At 47.1% G+C, this 17654-nt stretch overlaps 1 protein-coding gene across 3 annotated transcripts in view; it reads left to right on the top strand.

The window, feature by feature from the left end:
- Positions 1-16575, top strand: part of KANSL3 (KAT8 regulatory NSL complex subunit 3) — a 41675-nt gene extending 25100 nt beyond the window's left edge. Inside the window, exons 12-22 of one of the 3 annotated variants that reach the window (XM_044918617.1) lie at positions 1226-1289; positions 1733-1933; positions 2147-2303; positions 3838-3915; positions 5348-5524; positions 6105-6189; positions 6601-6728; positions 7607-7716; positions 8140-8362; positions 8700-8833; positions 13999-16575. In XM_044918617.1, coding sequence (XP_044774552.1) covers positions 1226-1289; positions 1733-1933; positions 2147-2303; positions 3838-3915; positions 5348-5524; positions 6105-6189; positions 6601-6728; positions 7607-7716; positions 8140-8362; positions 8700-8833; positions 13999-14019 — 1378 coding nt within the window. In that variant the 3' untranslated portion in view covers positions 14020-16575. Of the gene's footprint in view, positions 1-1225; positions 1290-1732; positions 1934-2146; positions 2304-3837; positions 3916-5332; positions 5525-6104; positions 6190-6600; positions 6729-7606; positions 7717-8139; positions 8363-8699; positions 8834-13998 lie in introns of all 3 variants that reach the window. The other 2 variants (XM_021701165.1, XM_021701163.1) reach the window with 2 other exon arrangements.
- Positions 16576-17654: the final 1079 nt, after the last annotated feature.

Here is a 17654-nt window from a genome sequence, read left to right as displayed (position 1 = left end):
CACCTGTCTTGTCAGTTTCTTACCGAGGGATGTTTTAGAGAGGTCCTTCTGGTCTTTGTCATTTCGCTGTTTCTTGTGGGTCTAGAATCTAATCCTTTGGTGCTCAAGGCAATATTTTCTTGTAAATACATTGTCTTTGTTGGTTATTCAGACATTCTTATCTATTGGAGGGTAGCATGTGTGTGTGTGGATATGTGTGTGTATGTTGAGTGGCAGTGAGGGAACAGGAGAGGTAGGAACACTTTAGTGGGAGTTATGTTGTGAGGCTGCTTATGAGACATGTTTGCAAGGTGCTTGAGTGTCGGCCTGCGAATCGGGAGACCTCAATTTAGTCTTGGTTGCTTTGCTAAGAAACTTGGGTAAACTGCTTAACTTCTGGGACTTGCTGTCCTCATCTGTAAGATGAGGGTGCTACACAAGGTCAGAGGCCAACAGCCAGTAAATTGGGGTCTCAGAATTTGGAAGCTCAGATGTTGTTCTCCACCCTGTCACTTGGGGCCCTGTTTTTCCTCTCTGCTGAGACCCTCAGCCAGAAGCCAGAGGTATTAAAACTAGCTTCCAAAGAAGGGAATGTAGCCATCTGTGGCCATTTTCTTCTTCTTCTTTTTTTTTTTCTTTTTTTAATGATTTTGCTTATTTGTCAGAGAGAGCACAAGCACGGGGAGAGGCAGGTAGAGCAGGCAGAAGGAGAAGCAGGCTCCCCACTGAGCAGGGAGCCCGATGTGGAACTTGATCCTGGGACCCTGGGATCATGACCTGAGCCGAAGGCAGATGCACCCAGGCATCCCTGTGGCCATTTTCTCTTATCCTTTTAGAAGTAACCTGCGACCACCTTTCCTCTTCTACTAATCTCATTTCTATAGCGTCCAGTAATCTCAGGGTTTGGGCCTTTGTTGGGGGACTTCTAGAGGTTGAGGTCTTAGAAGTCAGAGTTTATCTGGGAAGCCATGGGTATAGGACTTTTGGATTGTACAGTCCTAGGCAATTTTCATATGTTCTCTGGTTCTCTACATTAGATTTTTGTAATCCCCACAAGTCCATGAGCGAGGTGTTACGATTCCCCATTTTGCAGATGTGGAACATGATGTTCAGAGAGGTGGTGATACCTGCCTGAGGGCTAACGTAGTCCTCCTTCCTGGGCCCAGAAAATAGCCAACACAGAAGAGAAATCCATATTATGCCATGGAATGTTTAAAGTAAACATTTCCTCCTCTCTGTCTCTTAGAATAAGCAAAGCAAAGAAGAAATCAGAGGGGCTGACTCAGAGCATGGTGGACAGATGTATTCAGGTACACCGTTGCTTTATGTGTTTTTCTCAGAGAGGCTTGCCTTTCTATAACCTTTTAGGCTTGATCTTGTTGGCAGCAGTGTCTTTGGCTCTGAAGTGTGAGGGAGTATCCAGTGGGGCCTCTCGTAGAACTAAATCATAAAGAAAAGGGGAAAGACAGAGGGGAAGAAGTAGAAATGTGTATGGAGCATCAGGGGAGAAGGGGTTTATTGGAGGAGTGGGGGGCACGACCACCCCAGAGTGCCAGCCCACCAGAGGTATCGGGGAGCAGGCTCCTGCTGGTCTTTGGCTGAGGCTGGGGTTTGTGCCTGGCTCGGTGTGCATGGAGAGGGACCAGCACACCCGATGCCAGAGCTGGCGTTAATTGAATGGAGTTGAGCCTTTTGGGGAGGTTCCTGTTCCCTAGACTGAGGACTCAGTGGCCCGGGCCCCTCTTCACACTAGGATGAGATCGTGGACTTTCTGACTGGAGTGCTCACTCGCGCTGAGGGGCACATGGGCTCTGAGCCTCGGGATCAGGATGCTGAGAAGAAGAAGAAGCCTCGGGACGCAGCCCGAAGAGACCTGGCCTTTGACGTGCCCGAGCGGGGCAGTCGGCCCGCCTCACCAGCTGCCAAGCTGCCTGCCTCACCCTCAGGCTCAGAGGTAACACGGGAAGGGAGGGAGCACTTTGCTGGGGAAGTAGGACTGTGGAGTTGGTTCCTTCACTTCCTGGGGGTGCTTGTCTGTCTTGCCAGTGCTGTGGACCTTTGAGTTCCTAGGAGGAGAATTCCTGAGCAGGGAATTCCAAGGGGACATGATAATTGGTGGTCAGATCCAAACAGCTGGCTCAGCTCTTATCCTTCTCGCCCTACTCAGGATCTTTCCAGTGTGTCTAGCAGCCCCACCTCCAGTCCTAAGACCAAAGTGACTACAGTGACCTCTGCCCAGAAGTCCAGTCAGATGGCGAGCTCTCAGCTCCTGAAGAGACATGTGCAGCGCACGGAAGCTGTGCTGACCCACAAACAAGCCCAAGGTAGAGGCTTCTTGGCCCAGTGGCCTCTTGGTTTATCTTCTGGAGTGATGTCATGTGGCATTTGAAAAGTATTGGCATCTGCAGCTTTTTCCAGGGGCATGTGAGAGGCACCCTTTCCCACATTTCTGTCCGAACAAAATTAGGTTGAAATGAATACCCAGGATTGTTTTCAAGGGTAAGACATCACAGAAGGTCTGTGCGTTAGTGGAGCTGTATAGTTCCACTAATTATAGCTTTGCTTTGGTGTTCTGGGGAAGTTAGGCTTTATGAGCTGACTACGTGTGTATTTGCCTCAAAATTTTTTCTGACTCCCAACTGGGGAAGCTACTTGCTCTGTTCTAGGCCCTGCCCAGCCACTCGCGCAGTCCAGGCGCTCTTCAGACCATGTGGACAGGGTGATTAGCTTTATTCCTCAAATTCCAGGGCAGTGCAGCTGGTACCATGCCCTTTCTTTGTTTTGCCCTTAAAGAGTTCAGATTCCCACACTGGGACTTTCAGGGAAGTTTATCGGGGTTTCTGCAGATAGGCTTTAGATTAGGCTGGGAAATGTTTGTATGGTTGAGATTAGAGTCTGGAGAACAGTGAGTGCTACTGAAGCTGTAGAAAAGGGACAGTGTTTTGGGCAAGGAGAAAAGAAATGGTGGCTTTTCCCCTTGTCCCCACTTTGATCCGGTTGGGCAGCCCCAAGGTAAGGCCTCTTGGGCATTGTGTTTGATGAGGTATCCAGGAACATGTATCATCTGAAGTCTCAGGTACCTGGGAGGAGGCAGCACCAGAGTTGATTGTCAAGTAGAGAGACTCAGAGGTGACATAGGCTGATCTGCTCACTTCCCCTGTGTTTCTTTTAGTGGAGCCAAAGGGTCAGGACTTCAATCCAGGCCTCTTATGAGGGTGCCCTTAAGAGTGGTGCTAACAAGGAGCACGTTTGAGTGGATCGGTGAAGGCAAAAAGACAAAAAAAGACCAAAAAAAAAAAGCCAGGCCCCTAGGGTCCACGTGGATGGTCTGTGACCTGACTTCTTAAGTGGTGTCATGCGCCAAGTTCTGGGTGGGTGGTGTTCACTTAGGCTTTTGATGGAGAGAGAGCCAGTGGTCGGCTGTGCTTCTGGAGGGGAGAACCTAAGGAGTTCTGGAAGGCTGATGGGTGATCTGGGTTTGAAATGGGGCCCAGAATACCATGGCGCCAAACAGCGGCCATAGCACCCTGGCTTTGGCAGGGGTCATAGGCAAGAGGTGATAGTCATAGATAACTTTTATGGAGCCATGACTACGTGCCATGCCGTTTTCCTAGCACTTGACTTGCTGTTGCTCACTGAATCTTGGCAACGGCCCCATGAGGCAGGTACATTTATTATTTTCAGTTTATAGATGATTCCATGGAGCTGCTAGGAGTTAGGTTTTAAACCCATGCAGTAAATCTGAAAAAAGCCCTTGTTGACCATTTTCTAGAACATTTTCATATCTTTTTCTTACTCCCTCTCCTTTTCTCCTTTCTCTGGCTGGCTGTGATTCTGTAATTTTCTGATTCATTCCAGCACAGTTTGCTGCTTTTCTGAAACAAAATATGCTGGTGAGGAAAGCTCTTCCTCCCGGCACCTCCTCCTGTCTCTTTGGTGAGTATTGCTCTTCCTCTCACCTTTTCACGCTCTGCTCTCTGCTTCTCTCCACTTCTCCCTTGTTTTCTTCCCAGTCCTTCCTCTCATTTGTCTCTGGTTTCCTCCTGTTCTTTTCTCTCTTCCTTTTTCTGTCTTCTGATTCCTTTCTTGGCTGACTCCTTTTGCTTACTCCTCCATAGTATTCGCTTTTTCTCCATACTTTGTTTGCGTCTCATGGTTTTTCCTTTTTGGTCTCTTGTGGTTCTTGGCTCTGCTTCTGCTATGTGTGCCTGTGTCCCATTGCCTGTGAACCTCAGTTTCCTTGTGTGTTTTTCTCCCTGCCTCTGGTTTCCTGCTTCCATCCTGGCCGCTGCAAGCACACCAGCCACTGTCAGCATAAAACCTGTGGCTCCTTTCTCTTTCACCCTCCTTCCTATTCTGATTTTAGTCAATGCATTTATCCCCTAAGCGATCCTTCCAGCTGGTTATGCCCTGTGACCCAGGCCAGGACCCCCATTCCTGCTTGCCTTCCTCATATGACTACTGCTTTCCTCCCCATCCTACCCCTGATTGCCTATGCTAAGAAGAGGGCCTGGGGTGGGCTTCTGGTTTTAAAGAGAAGGGAATCTCTGAGAAAGCCTGAAGGATAACTTCAGAGTCCAAGAGGCTTGGCCATGTGCAGGACGAGTCTGTTTGATTCAGCGGAGGGGGGAATCCCATGTGTGAACAGTTGGCCTTTCTCTGTACTAGTACAAATGACCTGGGGACTAGTTATGACATGGGCCACTGTTGCCCTGTTGCTTTTGGGCAGGAGCAGTAAAGTTGTCTTGGCTAAGATGCTCCCCTGCCTAGTAGCTACTCAAAGCCAGCCTCGATTCCTGGCAATAATCCTTCTTGTTGCCTTCATTTGGCCAGCAAACCGTCACCTTTGGTCTCTTAGGACAGAGGAGGACTCTGAGAGCCTTGTGAAATTCTCCCCTTTCGAGAGGACTGGGTAGTATGCTCCTTTACTGCTTCTTTGTGGAATGTTTACTGTTCCCCAGCTGTGTGATACGGGGGTGGGCCTGAAACAGGAAAATTAAGACACTGAGTCCAGGAAGCATTGCTTAGATGTATTGTAGTGAGTCCTCTGTTTTTTGGTTGGCCTTTGCTAGGCAGGGTCAGGGTGTCTTCTTTCTTTTTGTTCCCACCGACTCAGAGCCCCCTTCCTTCTAACTCCAGAACAGGGTAAGGGCTGGGGATGGACCCATCCTCTGAGCGGGCAGGGTGGCCTTCTGCCGCAGGTGGGACCTGAGTGAGATGGGACTGAAGCATTGGCAGTTGCCTTTGAAGTGTGACTTTGTGTGTGACACACAGTCATGCCCGTGCTGCTGCTGTCAGTGTCTCTCGGGCTTTTTTGGATTATGGAAGACCTTATTTCAGCTCCATCTCTTAGTTCCCATTTCATCAGATCAAACAGAGGAGGCAGAGAAAGAGGATCTTAGGGTCCAGCTGAAGCGCCACCATCCCTCCAGTCCTCTTCCTGGCAGTAAGACCTCCAAGCGACCGAAGATTAAGGTCTCTCTTATCTCCCAAGGGGACCCAGCTGGAGGGCCTTGTCCTCCTTCCCAAGGAGGACCTCCAGAAGGTGAGTTTTTCTTGGCCTGTTTAAGTAAAAACTGAGCTCTCTCAGACCACATAACATTGCTTTCTTGGTGACTACTTGCTGTACAGCTCAGCCTCTACTTTAATGCAAGGTGTGCCTGGAGCAAGGAGGACACACACGGTAGCACATGGGGCAAAAGTGGGCAGTGACCTGATCTGAACTAGGATCAGGGAAGCAGAACGAGGATCAGAGGGAGCTGTGGGGTCAATGAAAGCATCATTATATTTTGTTCTTTATCAGTTTCAATTAAAGATAAGAAAATATTCCAGGGATGCCTGGCTGGCTCAGTTAGTAGAGCATGACTCTTGATCTCAGGGTTGTGAGTGTTAGCCCCACGTTGGATATAAAGACTACTTAAAAATAAAATTTAAAAAATGATAAAATATTTCAGAAAGTTTAAAAAATAGAAGAAAAAAATAACTCTCTACTATACTTACTCTTTGTTTTTCTTCTTCTTCCAGTCTTTGTCCATAATATTTTGCATTTAGCCTGGGCTGTGAAACCCTGAAAAGTAGGGGCCAGGCAGGACTGACCGGTGGCCTTGGGGTTTTCTGTTTTGCAGCTGCGGGAGGGAAGCCCATCACCATGACACTGGGGCAGGCTTCAGCAGGGGCCAAGGAGCTCACAGGGCTTCTCACCACTACCAAGTGAGTCTATTTCTTGGCCTTTCTGGTTCTGTTCCTTTCTTTCTCTTCACCTTTTCTCTGGTCCATTTAGCGCTTTGGAAACCTGGTAGAGTATTCTGTCAGTTTTGGGAATATGACTTCTTTCTGAGTGGGATCTTTTTTGCGGGGGGGGGGGGCGGTCAACTCAGAGTTCTTTTTTACTTAAAGTTTGCAAAGCATCTCGTAGCTCTTGCTTCAAGGTTTGAAGTCTTTACTTTAGGCCTGACTTTGAGAAGGACTAGAGGCCAGATTCAGAAGATAGGACAAAGAAATTCTAGGTTCTAGTGTCCACTGCTGGAAGCATTGCTGGGCCCCCCTGTGGACCCTCCCTGTGTTGCCAGGGTCTGCTGCCCTCTGACCTTTGGATAATAGAGCTCCTGTCTTTGTCTCCAGGTCAAGTGCTTCTGAAGGGGGTGTCTCAGCCAGCCCAGCCTCCTCAGTGTCCAGCAGCACCACACCCAGTGCCTTGCACACACTCCAGAGCCGTCTGGTGGCCACCTCTCCTGGCAGCTCCCTCCCAGGTATCTGGTAGCCCAGCATTCCCTGCCGCCCAGCAAAGTCTCTTTTGGGCTGCTGCTGGAGGGTGGTCCTGGGAAAGCAGCTGTATCTGGAGGGTGCTCCTCTGAGTTGCGGGCTTTCATAGAGGCTTGATGTGAAGCTGGAATTAGCTTTGAGGTGGGGGAGTTCTTGGTCTCAATATCTACAGTGAGTAAATATCCCAGTCTGCAGGTAGTATCTCTTGTACTGTAAGGAGGAGAAATAGCTGGTGGGAGATGTGTATTGTGTTCATTGTGGTGTTTTTGAACACATCTGATTGCAGAAAACTGGAGATTGTGCTGTACTAGCATTAACAAAATGAGGCACCTTTCTGCCTCTGCTTGTTTCTTCACTTTTGCCACCCCACCCTGCATGGGAAGGCTGGTTGCCTGAGCCCAGCTGGCAAGGCTCTGCAGGTGTCCTCCTTCAGGAGGACCTCCCTGTTTGCTTTGTGGCTGCTCGACTGTGTGTAGTGAAATGTAAATCAGGTATTTGGAATTCTTTTGGCTTAAGAAGCTGTCCTTTTCTCTGGAAAGGATGGAATTTAGATTTCTGAAAAGTGGGTGGGGTTCAGGCTCTCTTTGGTTTTCCTAAAACTGTCCAAAAAGTAAGATAGGTGGTTTGGAGCAGGTTGAGATATGTGGAGCAAATCCAAGGCAGTGTGTCTAGCATAGTACCTTTCCTCGTGTGGGCATGCAGTGTGCGTGCCCAGGGAGCCCTTCCTGGCATCTTCCCGAGAGCACTGGGAATGTCCCAGGGAAAGAGCATTGGTATTTTAGCTGGTTGTTGAGGGTGGATGGGTGTGGCTTCTCTTGGGAGAAGGAACTGAGCCTGTGCTGACATCTGTTCTGCCCTCTCCTAGGGGCCACACCAGCCAGCAGCCTCCTTCAAGGCCTCAGCTTCAGCTTGCAGGATATCAGCAGCAAGACCTCTGGCCTCCCAGCAAATCCTTCCCCAGGGCCAGCCCCACAGGTGCACATCTGCCGTCCACGGGGCTGGGCAGCTGTGGGGAGGAGGCCTCAGTTTAGTTGGTTTTGGCAGGGCAACTGGGTCTGGGGTCTGGGTCAAGACAGACAGCTTTCTGACGTCACGCCTGGGAGCTACCAAAGGTTAAGGCTCCATGACTTACTGTGTGACCTTGGACAAGTTTGTTGACCTCTCTCTCTCTTTGTTTCCTTGTCTGCAAAATTAGGATAATGATAGTATTTCTCTCAAAGGGTTGTTTTGAGTATTAAATAAGATAATACTTATCTTATTTAAAATGCGTGGAAGAGTACCTTGCATGTAGTAGGTGTGCAGTACATGGTAGCCTTTAATGCTCTGGGCCCTTCACACTTGAACTTTGCTTGCTGTTGGGCAGTAGCTTCTGATCACCCGAGCTTGTGTGTCCCACAGGCTACCAGTGTGAAGTTGCCCACCCCCATGCAGAGCCTGGGTGCCATCACCACGGGCACCAGCACCATTGTCCGTACCATTCCTGTGGCCACCAGTCTCTCCTCCTTGGGTGCCACTCCTGGTGGGAAGCCCACAGCCATCCACCAGCTGCTGACCAATGGGGGCCTCGCTAAGTTGGCAAGCAGCCTCCCTGGCCTGGCTCAGATCTCTAACCAAGCATCAGGTGAGTCTCTCATGACAGCTGTGGGGACTCTTGGATATGGGATCTTTCCCTAGGACCTTCCCATCTCACATGGGCAAGGCTTGTTGTTGAACCCAACTCAACAGGGTCCTGGTATTGACCCTCAAGGATTCAGCTGTGTGGGTCCATCCCCCAGAGAGGTCGGAAGAACACAGCTGTTTCTTGTTTCTTTTAGAATGACTGATAGGGTGGAGCTGACCCAGCTGGGGAGGATACTGAGGTGGGCGGCCGAGGGGGTGGTGTGTGATGTGAAGAAACTCTCCGGGAGGAGAAGGTAGAGGCTGTGACAAACAACCCTCCTTCCCCCTTTCTCTGTCAGGCTTGAAGGTCCCTACTACCATTACTCTGACACTGCGTGGCCAACCGAGCCGAATCACTACCCTGAGCCCCATGGGCTCGGGAGCAGCCCCGTCAGAGGAGTCCAGCTCCCAGGCTCTGCCGTCCAGCTCACAGGTGAGTCCGCCTGGGAAAACGGAGGACATAGGCTCCGATACTGGGAAGTTTGGGGCCGGCCCACTGGCTCATTGGAGGAGCTGCCAGTGCCCTGGACTTCAGGCAGACTGCATTCAAATCCAGACCTGGGGCTTTGTAGCTTTGTAACTTTGAGCAAGTCATGGACCTCTTTGAGTTTCCTCTTCCGTAGCACTCCCTGGGTTGTCAGGAGGATTAAATGCGTAACTGTGTTTGCGTGTGTAGCGTCCTCGGTGTTTTAAGTTTTGTTGGCGTTCCCTCTCCATTCGTTTTCTCTTCTGCTTCTCGGCTCCATCAGTCAGAGGTTGTGGTAGAGGCCAGCAAGTTGATTAACACCCTTTCTTTGACCAGCTTTCCAGCTCTTGGCATTCAGTGCCATCTTTTTAGGACACACTAGGTTTCTGTAGCTCTTACCCACGAAGCCACCAGCAGTTCCTTGTAGTCGATCTGATTTCCATTGTGAGCTCTTCACGTAAAACGTTTCTAATCTTAAATGTTGGTCTGAGAGCCACTCAGAGTTCAGAGATGAAAGAAAAAAATAATTGGGAGTCCAGTGTGGCGTGTGCTTTCCTGCACTGTGCACTGTCGCAGCCACGGCCTTCCTCGTGGGGACTGCTGTGACTGAAGGCCTGGCCCTGTTCTCGTCACTCCCACCACCCCAGTCCTGCGTGGGAACTGGGGGGCGGGCTCCCAACTGTTCCAGACCATCTTCTGCCTCCTCCTCTTAAGGGGAAAGTACTGCAGAGATTGTTACCTGGCATTCATTGGGATCATAGTTAGCCCTCGCTGCCTTTTTTTTAAAAAGTGGAGGTGTTTTTCTTTCTTTTATTTTTTTCCTTATTTTTTTCAATTAGAAGAGTGATTGTGCTTAAATAATTCAAACACTACAGAAATACTGTAATTTAGAAAGTGAAAATTTCCCGTGGTACTACTCCCAGAGATGATATCCACTATTAATAGCTCAATATGCATTCTTCTAGATCTTTCTTCCTATACAAAGTACATTATTTTACTTTTTTTTTTTTTGACAAAAATGGAATCAAAGAATGTGGACTTTTTGTAATTAGCCTTTGTTTACAACGGATGTTGTGACGTGTTTCCCCATGGGTTACATAGAGACTTATCTTCTTGTCAGTAGCTGCCTCGTGTTTTGCTGGGTGGATGTATGAAAGGATATTTCACCATCTTCTGTTAGAGAGTTGGGCTGTTTTCTTTTTGATACAGAAAGTAGTGTTTCAGTGAACACCGTTGTTCCTGAGTTTTGTGTGCCTCTGGGGGATTTCTGCAGTCCAGAGACCAGTAAGTGGAGGGCACGTGTGTCTCATTATCTGTCTGACTGCTGGCTAATTGCCCTTCAGAGCCTCTGGCAGCTTACAGTTCAAGCCATAGCAGTGATAATACCCTGTTTTCACATGTCTTTGTCAGCTATGGAAATCAGTGTTTTAAATTTTATTAATTTGATGAGTGAAAAATGAAATTGTTTATTTTTTTTTTAAGATTTTATTTATTTGTCAGAGAGAGAGAGCAAGTACCAGCAGGGGGAGCGGCAGGCAGAAGGAGAGAAGCAGGCTCCCCGCTGATCGGGGAGCCCAACACAGGGCTCAATCCCAGGACCCTGGGATCATGACCTGTGCCGAAGGCATACGCTGACTGAGCCACCCAGGCGTCTCAATGGAATTGTGTAAATGTGTATTTTCCTGATTACTTACAAGATTATATGTCATTTATGAATGGCTCATCATATTCTGTCTCTACTTTGATTTATAGCAGCTTTATACATTCAGATGTTAATCTTTTATTATACAAGTTGTGTATCCTTTACTTCAGTCAACTGCTTTTCTTCTTTTTTTTTCTTTCTCTTGAAGTATTAAGGACATTTGTTTCATACATTAAAAATTTATATATAACAAAATCTTCAAATCTTTCCCTTCATAGCTCCAAGGTTCATATTCTCAATGGCTGCACACACTTGGGCCTTTTTTGTCCCCATGACCCATCTGTTCTCATATTAGTTTTATGTAATTGTTTGATAATGTAAATTCTCCAGTTAAGCAAGTGTCAGGTATGTTTCTAGTTTGCTACAATCATCGTTATTATTTTCATTTTTCCTGATAAATAAGGTGTTGAATTTTGTTCATTGCTCTTTTGGAATCAGATGAGTGAGCATAAACTTTTCTTCTGAATCAGTTAAATGATCAATTACTTTATTTTCCTAATGTCAGATCGTCTAAATTCCAGATTCAGCGCCCGGCTAGCTCAGTCGGTAGAGCATGAGACTCTTAAATTCCAGATTCTGTAGCTTGTTCAATATGTCCTGTTCTCTCTCTTTTTTCATATGCCCCAGTTTATTTGAATTGTGCACCCATAGGAAAGACCCTATCAAAAGAGAACAAAACAAAAAAGAGGCCAAGTGTTTCTTGATTTGCTTTTATTTTACTTAGGATCTTGGCCTCTATTAGTGAGATTGGCATATAGTTTTCTTCCCATCCACCCCTGCTTTTATGTGTGTGTGCTTTCCTTGTCCAGTTGTATAAAGACATTAATTGTATCCTTACAGAATGAGGTGGAAGCATTTTTTTTCTCATATTCTAAAACATACATCGCATATTCTAAAACACACAGCACAGAAATTATGAGTTCCTTGATAGTTTGATGCAAATTATCTATAAAGCCATTTGGGCCTATTTTCAGGCAGTCTTAACCTTTGCTGATACTATATTAATGCCCAGCTAGAACGCATATCCCTATCATGTGATGATACCTTCCCCCTCAGCCTGCTGCAGCCTGGGGGAACTAGTTCACGTTAAGAGGAGGCTAGATGGAGCTCATTGAGAATCGTTTTACATGGCTAAATTGAAGCACAAAATGAAGATCAAGATCTGACTTGTGACCTGATGGTATTAACTTAAGAGCTTAGTTTTTATCTCAGTAAAATGAGTGTATAATTACTAGGAGGGTTCTAGTGGTGATTCTCTTATTACAGAGAAAGGATGCATTATTAGATTAAGATTTGCTGACTCAAAAGCTTCTAATGGTTACCTCAGTGTTCACACTGCCAGACAGTATGATATCAGTGGGCTATGGGTCTGGCCCTCTGTCTTCAGCCAGCTGTGTGATCCTGGGAAAAATCACCCAACCTGTCTTGGTTTTGGTTTTCTTTTTTTTTTTTTAAGATTTATTTATTTGACAGAGAGCGACACAGTGAGAGAGGGAACACAAGCAGAGGGAGTGGGAGAGGGAGAAGCAGGCTTCCCGTGGAGCAGGGATCCCGATGTGGGGCTCTGTCCCAGGACCTTGGGACCATGACCTGAGCTGAAGGCAGACACTTAACCAACTGAGCCACCTAGGCGCCCTGGTTTTGGTTTTCTTACCTGGTCTAGTGAGGAGGTTGGCCTAAGTTAGTGATTATTGTGGTAGGATTGATTAGGGGCTGTCTCAGAATCTCCTCAAGACTTTGGGAAGCTGAACTTTTATTTTTATTTTTTTTATTTTTTTATTTATTTTATTTATTTATTTTTTTTTTTAAAGATTTTATTTATTTATTTGAGAGATAGAGAATGAGAGAGAGAGAGCACATGAGAGGGGAGAGGGTCAGAGGGAGAAGCAGACTCCCTGCCGAGCAGGGAGCCCGATGCGGGACTCGATCCTGGGACTCCAGGATCATGACCTGAGCCGAAGGCAGTCGCTTAACCAACTGAGCCACCCAGGCGCCCTATTTTTATTTTTATTAAGATTTTATTTTTAAGTAATCTCTACACCCAATGTGGGGCTCGAATTTACAATCCCGAGATCAAGAGTTGCATGCTCTACCAACTGAGCCAGCCAGTCACTTTGGGAAGTTGAATTTTTAAATGTTGAGAAACAAACCACCCATTTATGATGTTTATGAGACAGTTGGAAATATAAACACAGGGTAATTGCCGATATTAAGGAATTGTTAACTTTTTTATGTGTGATAATGGTGTTTACATTGGAAAAAATAATCCTTTTTTAGTTTTGGGTTACATACTCGTGATATTTATGGATAGAATGAAAAAGAAAAAGATTGTACACTGACTAGACTTCTCTAAGGTCTATGCAAGTACTTAATTTTATCTGTTCTGTTTCTGGCACTGATGAATATTTACTGTGTGTTTCTTTTACGGAACTGGACTCTTACGTACTCTTTACAGCTGAAAAGCTGTCAGAGGAAGAGGAGAGACAGACTGTGTTGTGTCCTGCATCAATGGACTCGTTGCCTGTGGTCACAGACTCGTTGCCTCCTCTCTGACCCACACTGTGGTCTGCCCAGTCGTCTGCCCAGCCAGGGTGCATCCCTGCAACCCTCACAGGGGCCCCTGGGAGAGCTGACTCACTCACTCAGTTGTATTCCTAATCAGGACAGAGTAATCCTCTGTGCACAGCCTTGCTTTTGGGTAGGGTGAGCAAATGTAGGCAGATTCTTTGAAGTTTTGACTGTCAAACCCTTTCGTATCCGCTTTCCTGTGCCTTCCACCTTCCCCTATTTTCTGCATTCTCAGAGACCTCTTAGGAGTTTTCCAAAGGTGAAATCTAGAAAAGTAGGGAAACCCCTGGTGAAAAAAGGCCAACTCTTTCTACCTTGCTTTTTTCTTCCTAAGCTGCAAGGCTCAACGGTTTGTGGCATCCATCCTCCATAACTAAAAAATGAGTAAGACCTAAAAACCTATATTGTCAGAACAGTCATGGAAAACTTCAACTCTCTCACCCTTAACAATTTAGGCTTTCCTTTTCCCTGCATTCTCTTCCTGCCGTTATGCATAATAATAAGAGCTAACCTTTGTAGTTGAACTCCTTATACTCGAGGTACTTAATGCAGATTGTCTCATTTAATCTCACAGCATCTCTGGAGAGTAGGGGCTGTCAGTGTGTTTTACAGATGGGGAAAAGGAGGCTCAGAGAGCATTCATCACTTGCCCTATAAAGTGGTAGAGGTGGGTCTCTGCAGAGTCCACATTCTGGTAACCATTTGGCTGCTAGAACACATGCCCTTGTACATCCAGCTTTTTCCCCTATCGAGAATTACTTCTTTGTAATAAAGTCTGAGGAGTTGGGGTGATGGGGTCAGAGGGTTGGGTATGTTAACCTGGCAAAGTTTTAACTCTTGCTCACTCCCTGTCCTGCCATAGCGCCTGCCTCCAGCACCCTGAAGATGCCGAGTGATGTATCTTCTTCACCGGGTTGGTGATGGCTGCCATGCAGTGAGCCCTGGGCACACGTGCTGTCCTGCTGAGCTGTCCACTTGTCTGAAGACCTCTTAAGATCACCATTTTTGCCTCCCTGCCACCTGTTTTCAGAATGGGCTTCTGGGTCTCGTGAAACCATTAGACTAGGTGATATGGTATGCCAGCAAGGGGAACGTTGTCCTCTGGCATCTATGGGTCTGGTTCCTGGAATCGCCAGGTTCCTCAGCAGATCTGGCTGTACATGGATTGGAGGCATTTCTTCTCCAGCATTAACTATGACTTGACCCAAGTAGCTGTGTTGGACTGCTCACTGCATTTAATAAAGGAGTTCCTTTTGGAAGTCTGTGCTACCCCCATGCCAAGTTGGGAAGGAGACATCCATATGGTCTGGGGCTTATTAGGGAGTTAGGATTGAGAGCCCTTTGCTGAGGCTTCCGGGATCATCCTGGCCCATCGACAGTTTTGCAGTGCCAGAGGGCTGGTTTTGGACATCACTGTTGCTTTCACTGAGCAGCCATGGGACAGCGTGTCCCATACAACTCCTCCCTCTTAAGAACCACATCAGATAATGGGTAGCCTGCTGAGACCTGGGAACTCCTAAGTTCAAACCCATGATAGGGTAAAGAGGACTGGGCTGTCATCTTTCATTCCCTTTGGCCACTGTAAATGGCGGGAAGCAGCTGTTGCCAGGAGGTGAAAGCTGGCCCCTTTCTTTTTTTCATCCTGCTTTGGGCAGTTCCTGTATCCAGAAAGTCCAGAAAGGCCAAAGAAGAGGAATGGAACAAATGAAGTGGTTTGAAGGATGTTCCAGTAAGTCCTGTGGAGAAAATGATTGGGGCATGAAGCTTTGCACCTATTACCTAAGGAACTGTTGATTCAACATGAGGTGAGAGGAATTTGCCAAGTCACGGGGGAGAAAGCCCAACCCCTGAAATGTCCATCTCCAGTGTGTGGAGGTGAAACAGGAATAACCAGCTAAGTTAACATCTTGGCCGTCCCAGGACGCTTAGGCATCAAGATGATGAAGGCCATGTTTTAGTGTTTCTATTTCTATTCCATGCAACTTCTTGTCTTCTTGCTTGGAATTGGGAAGGTTATTGGCATTGACTCTTACTGTGCGGGCTCTTGGTACCAGCCTGAGCTCTGGAGAAGTGATCACTGAAGATGGAGCTCTGAGCCTGCCCTTACGTTCTCACAATACTTGTGTGCCAAGGTAGTTTTAGATTTGACGTCATACCTGCCCTCCAGATCATGTCCCTGCCCTTCCATACTCTAGAATGTTTCCTGCCAAGGTGACAATAAATAGAGCAACCCAGAGGTGATGCTGACTCTGTTCAGTATCTGTAGGCAGGAGGGTATACAGCATGCTGTGGCCGTGGTCCATGGTCTTGACCCATGGTGCAGCATATATCCAAACCAGGCTACCTGTCTTTAGTCCAGGAGCCTCACCTGCCAGTCTGACAGGGAGTACCTAGTGTGTAGGAGTCTGAAACAAGGCAGAAAGGGGTGTTGTGGGCAGAGAGGGGGGCGTGTGTGATATGTAAGAGTATCTTGAACACCAGGCCCTCCCTCCCTGACCTCCCGCAGAGCTGGTCTCAGCAGTGATGTGCACAAAATTAGGCTTCGTTCTCAAATTAGCTGGTAGGTAACTGCTTTTGGAAATTGATTTAGTAAGTTTGAGGAAGATACGAAATCTGAAAGAGGCATCCATAGGTCAGGGGTTTGGTAACTTTACAGGTAGGATTATACACCAATAGACCCGAGGACAATAAGACTGTGTGAGACTATATGAAGCTTTTAGGAATCATTGAGGACAGGCAGGGGGTCCTGAACAACCCACTCATGACTTAGGAGTACAGCTTAGACAGTGCTGGAGTGGTTGCTCCTGAAAGATGCTGGCCCAGTGTATGCTGGGGCCAAAGGAAAAACCAATGCATTGTCCTGTGTTTGTGCAAACCCTAATATGCTTCCTATGGATAACTTTCTGAGGCTTGGGTTGTACACCTTGAAGAAAGCCAAACCTGAAAAGGGGAGTTGTGAGAACACGGACTCTTTCTCACCTTGGAGGGACAGGCTAAAGGGGGAGGTGGTTGAAGTCCATAGAGTCATGTTCTTCAACTCCACACTTCTGCGCCTGCTCTTCTCGAAATGCGAGAGGAAGCTTTCCTTTACCTATCACGTATCAGACCTGGAGTCCATAACCTCAGAAGGCAATACTACCAGCTGAGAATGTAGAAGGATCAAGAAGGCTTTAGCTAAATTCTTGACATTCAACGTGACGGGTGCATGTTGATGCCCTATGGAAGATGTCCTTGTGCTTTAAGAGGTCACTGACAGAGGAAGATCTACCTGTCCTTGGCCCCACAACCAGAACAGTCTTGGGCTGGGTGGGTTATAAAGCCGAGCCACTGTCACGGTTCTGTTCTTACGTTAGCTGTAAAAACAATTAAAAAAATAAATACAACTTTGGATTTCTTCAACTTGTTTTAAACTGACTTCTCTTGTTTATTCTGATAGCCACTCGGTGAAGTGGCACAGGAAATAAAAGCCAAGATACTGTTGTAATGCCAGTGATCGTCTTGCTGATGCTGGTGCCATGAGGTGGATACTGTAATTCCCTCTTTACAGGCGAGGAAACGGAGGCACTGAGAAGTCAAACAGGGAAGTGGCAGAGGTAGGACTAGAACCAGGCAGTCTGCTGCCACTGTCCATTCTTTGCATTGTGCTGGGGTTCTGAGATGGGACACGGGAGTGGACATTAGCCCAGGAGGTGAGATGAAAGCCTTCATGAGACCCTTCCCCGTTCACTTCCCAGCGAGCCTGAAGTGATTGCTGCTGCCCTGGTGGGGCTCGTGGCTGGGCCTGTGTCAGTAGCGGGGTCCCTTGCCCTTGGTCCTGAGAGGTTGAAATCCCTTGCACATCCTGTACTTTTTCTACCTGCTCCGATAAATAAAGACTTAGAGATGAAGGGATTCCAACGTCCAGATTATTTGTGAACTTGTATCCACGAGGACCTTCCTTCCTGTCCTTGAATTCCAGGTCCCTCCATTTAGCATTGGGACCCTTTATGGGTGGAAGTCATAGTTCTGGTAGACTACTTGGAGTATCCTAGTGCGTGTGAGCTCATCTTGATACCATCCTTTGGAGAGACCGGGTGCATTCTTTCCCTTCCAACTCTGGTTTCACTGACTTGGGGGGAGTCAGATGAGGTGAGAGACGAAGGTTAGACTGTTCAAATGATAACGGTCGTAAATTTCAGGAATATAGGGATGTGGTCATAGCAAAACACACTGCAGAAACATTTTCATTACCTTTTTATCTCTCAAGCATGTTTTTGTCAGGATCAATAGATGCAAGAAGCAGAAACCATTCACCACCACCATTAGTTCTAAAGGCCTCATATTCTTTCTTTTTTTATTTATTAGAGAGAATGAGCATGGGGGGAAGGGCAGAGGGAGAGAGAGAAGCCGACTCCCTGCTGAGCAGGAGCCCGATTCAGGACTCCTGAGCGAAAAGCAGACACTTAACCAACTGAGCCACCCAGGTGTCTGGCATCATACTTTTTCAACAGACATTCTTAACAGGGAGCCTGACAGATT

This window comes from Neomonachus schauinslandi, chromosome 10, assembly GCF_002201575.2.
Source record: "Neomonachus schauinslandi chromosome 10, ASM220157v2, whole genome shotgun sequence".
Classification (NCBI taxonomy): Eukaryota; Metazoa; Chordata; class Mammalia; order Carnivora; family Phocidae; genus Neomonachus; species Neomonachus schauinslandi.
Note: the sequence above shows the minus strand (reverse complement) of the source record. Positions and strands in the feature narration are given on the sequence as shown.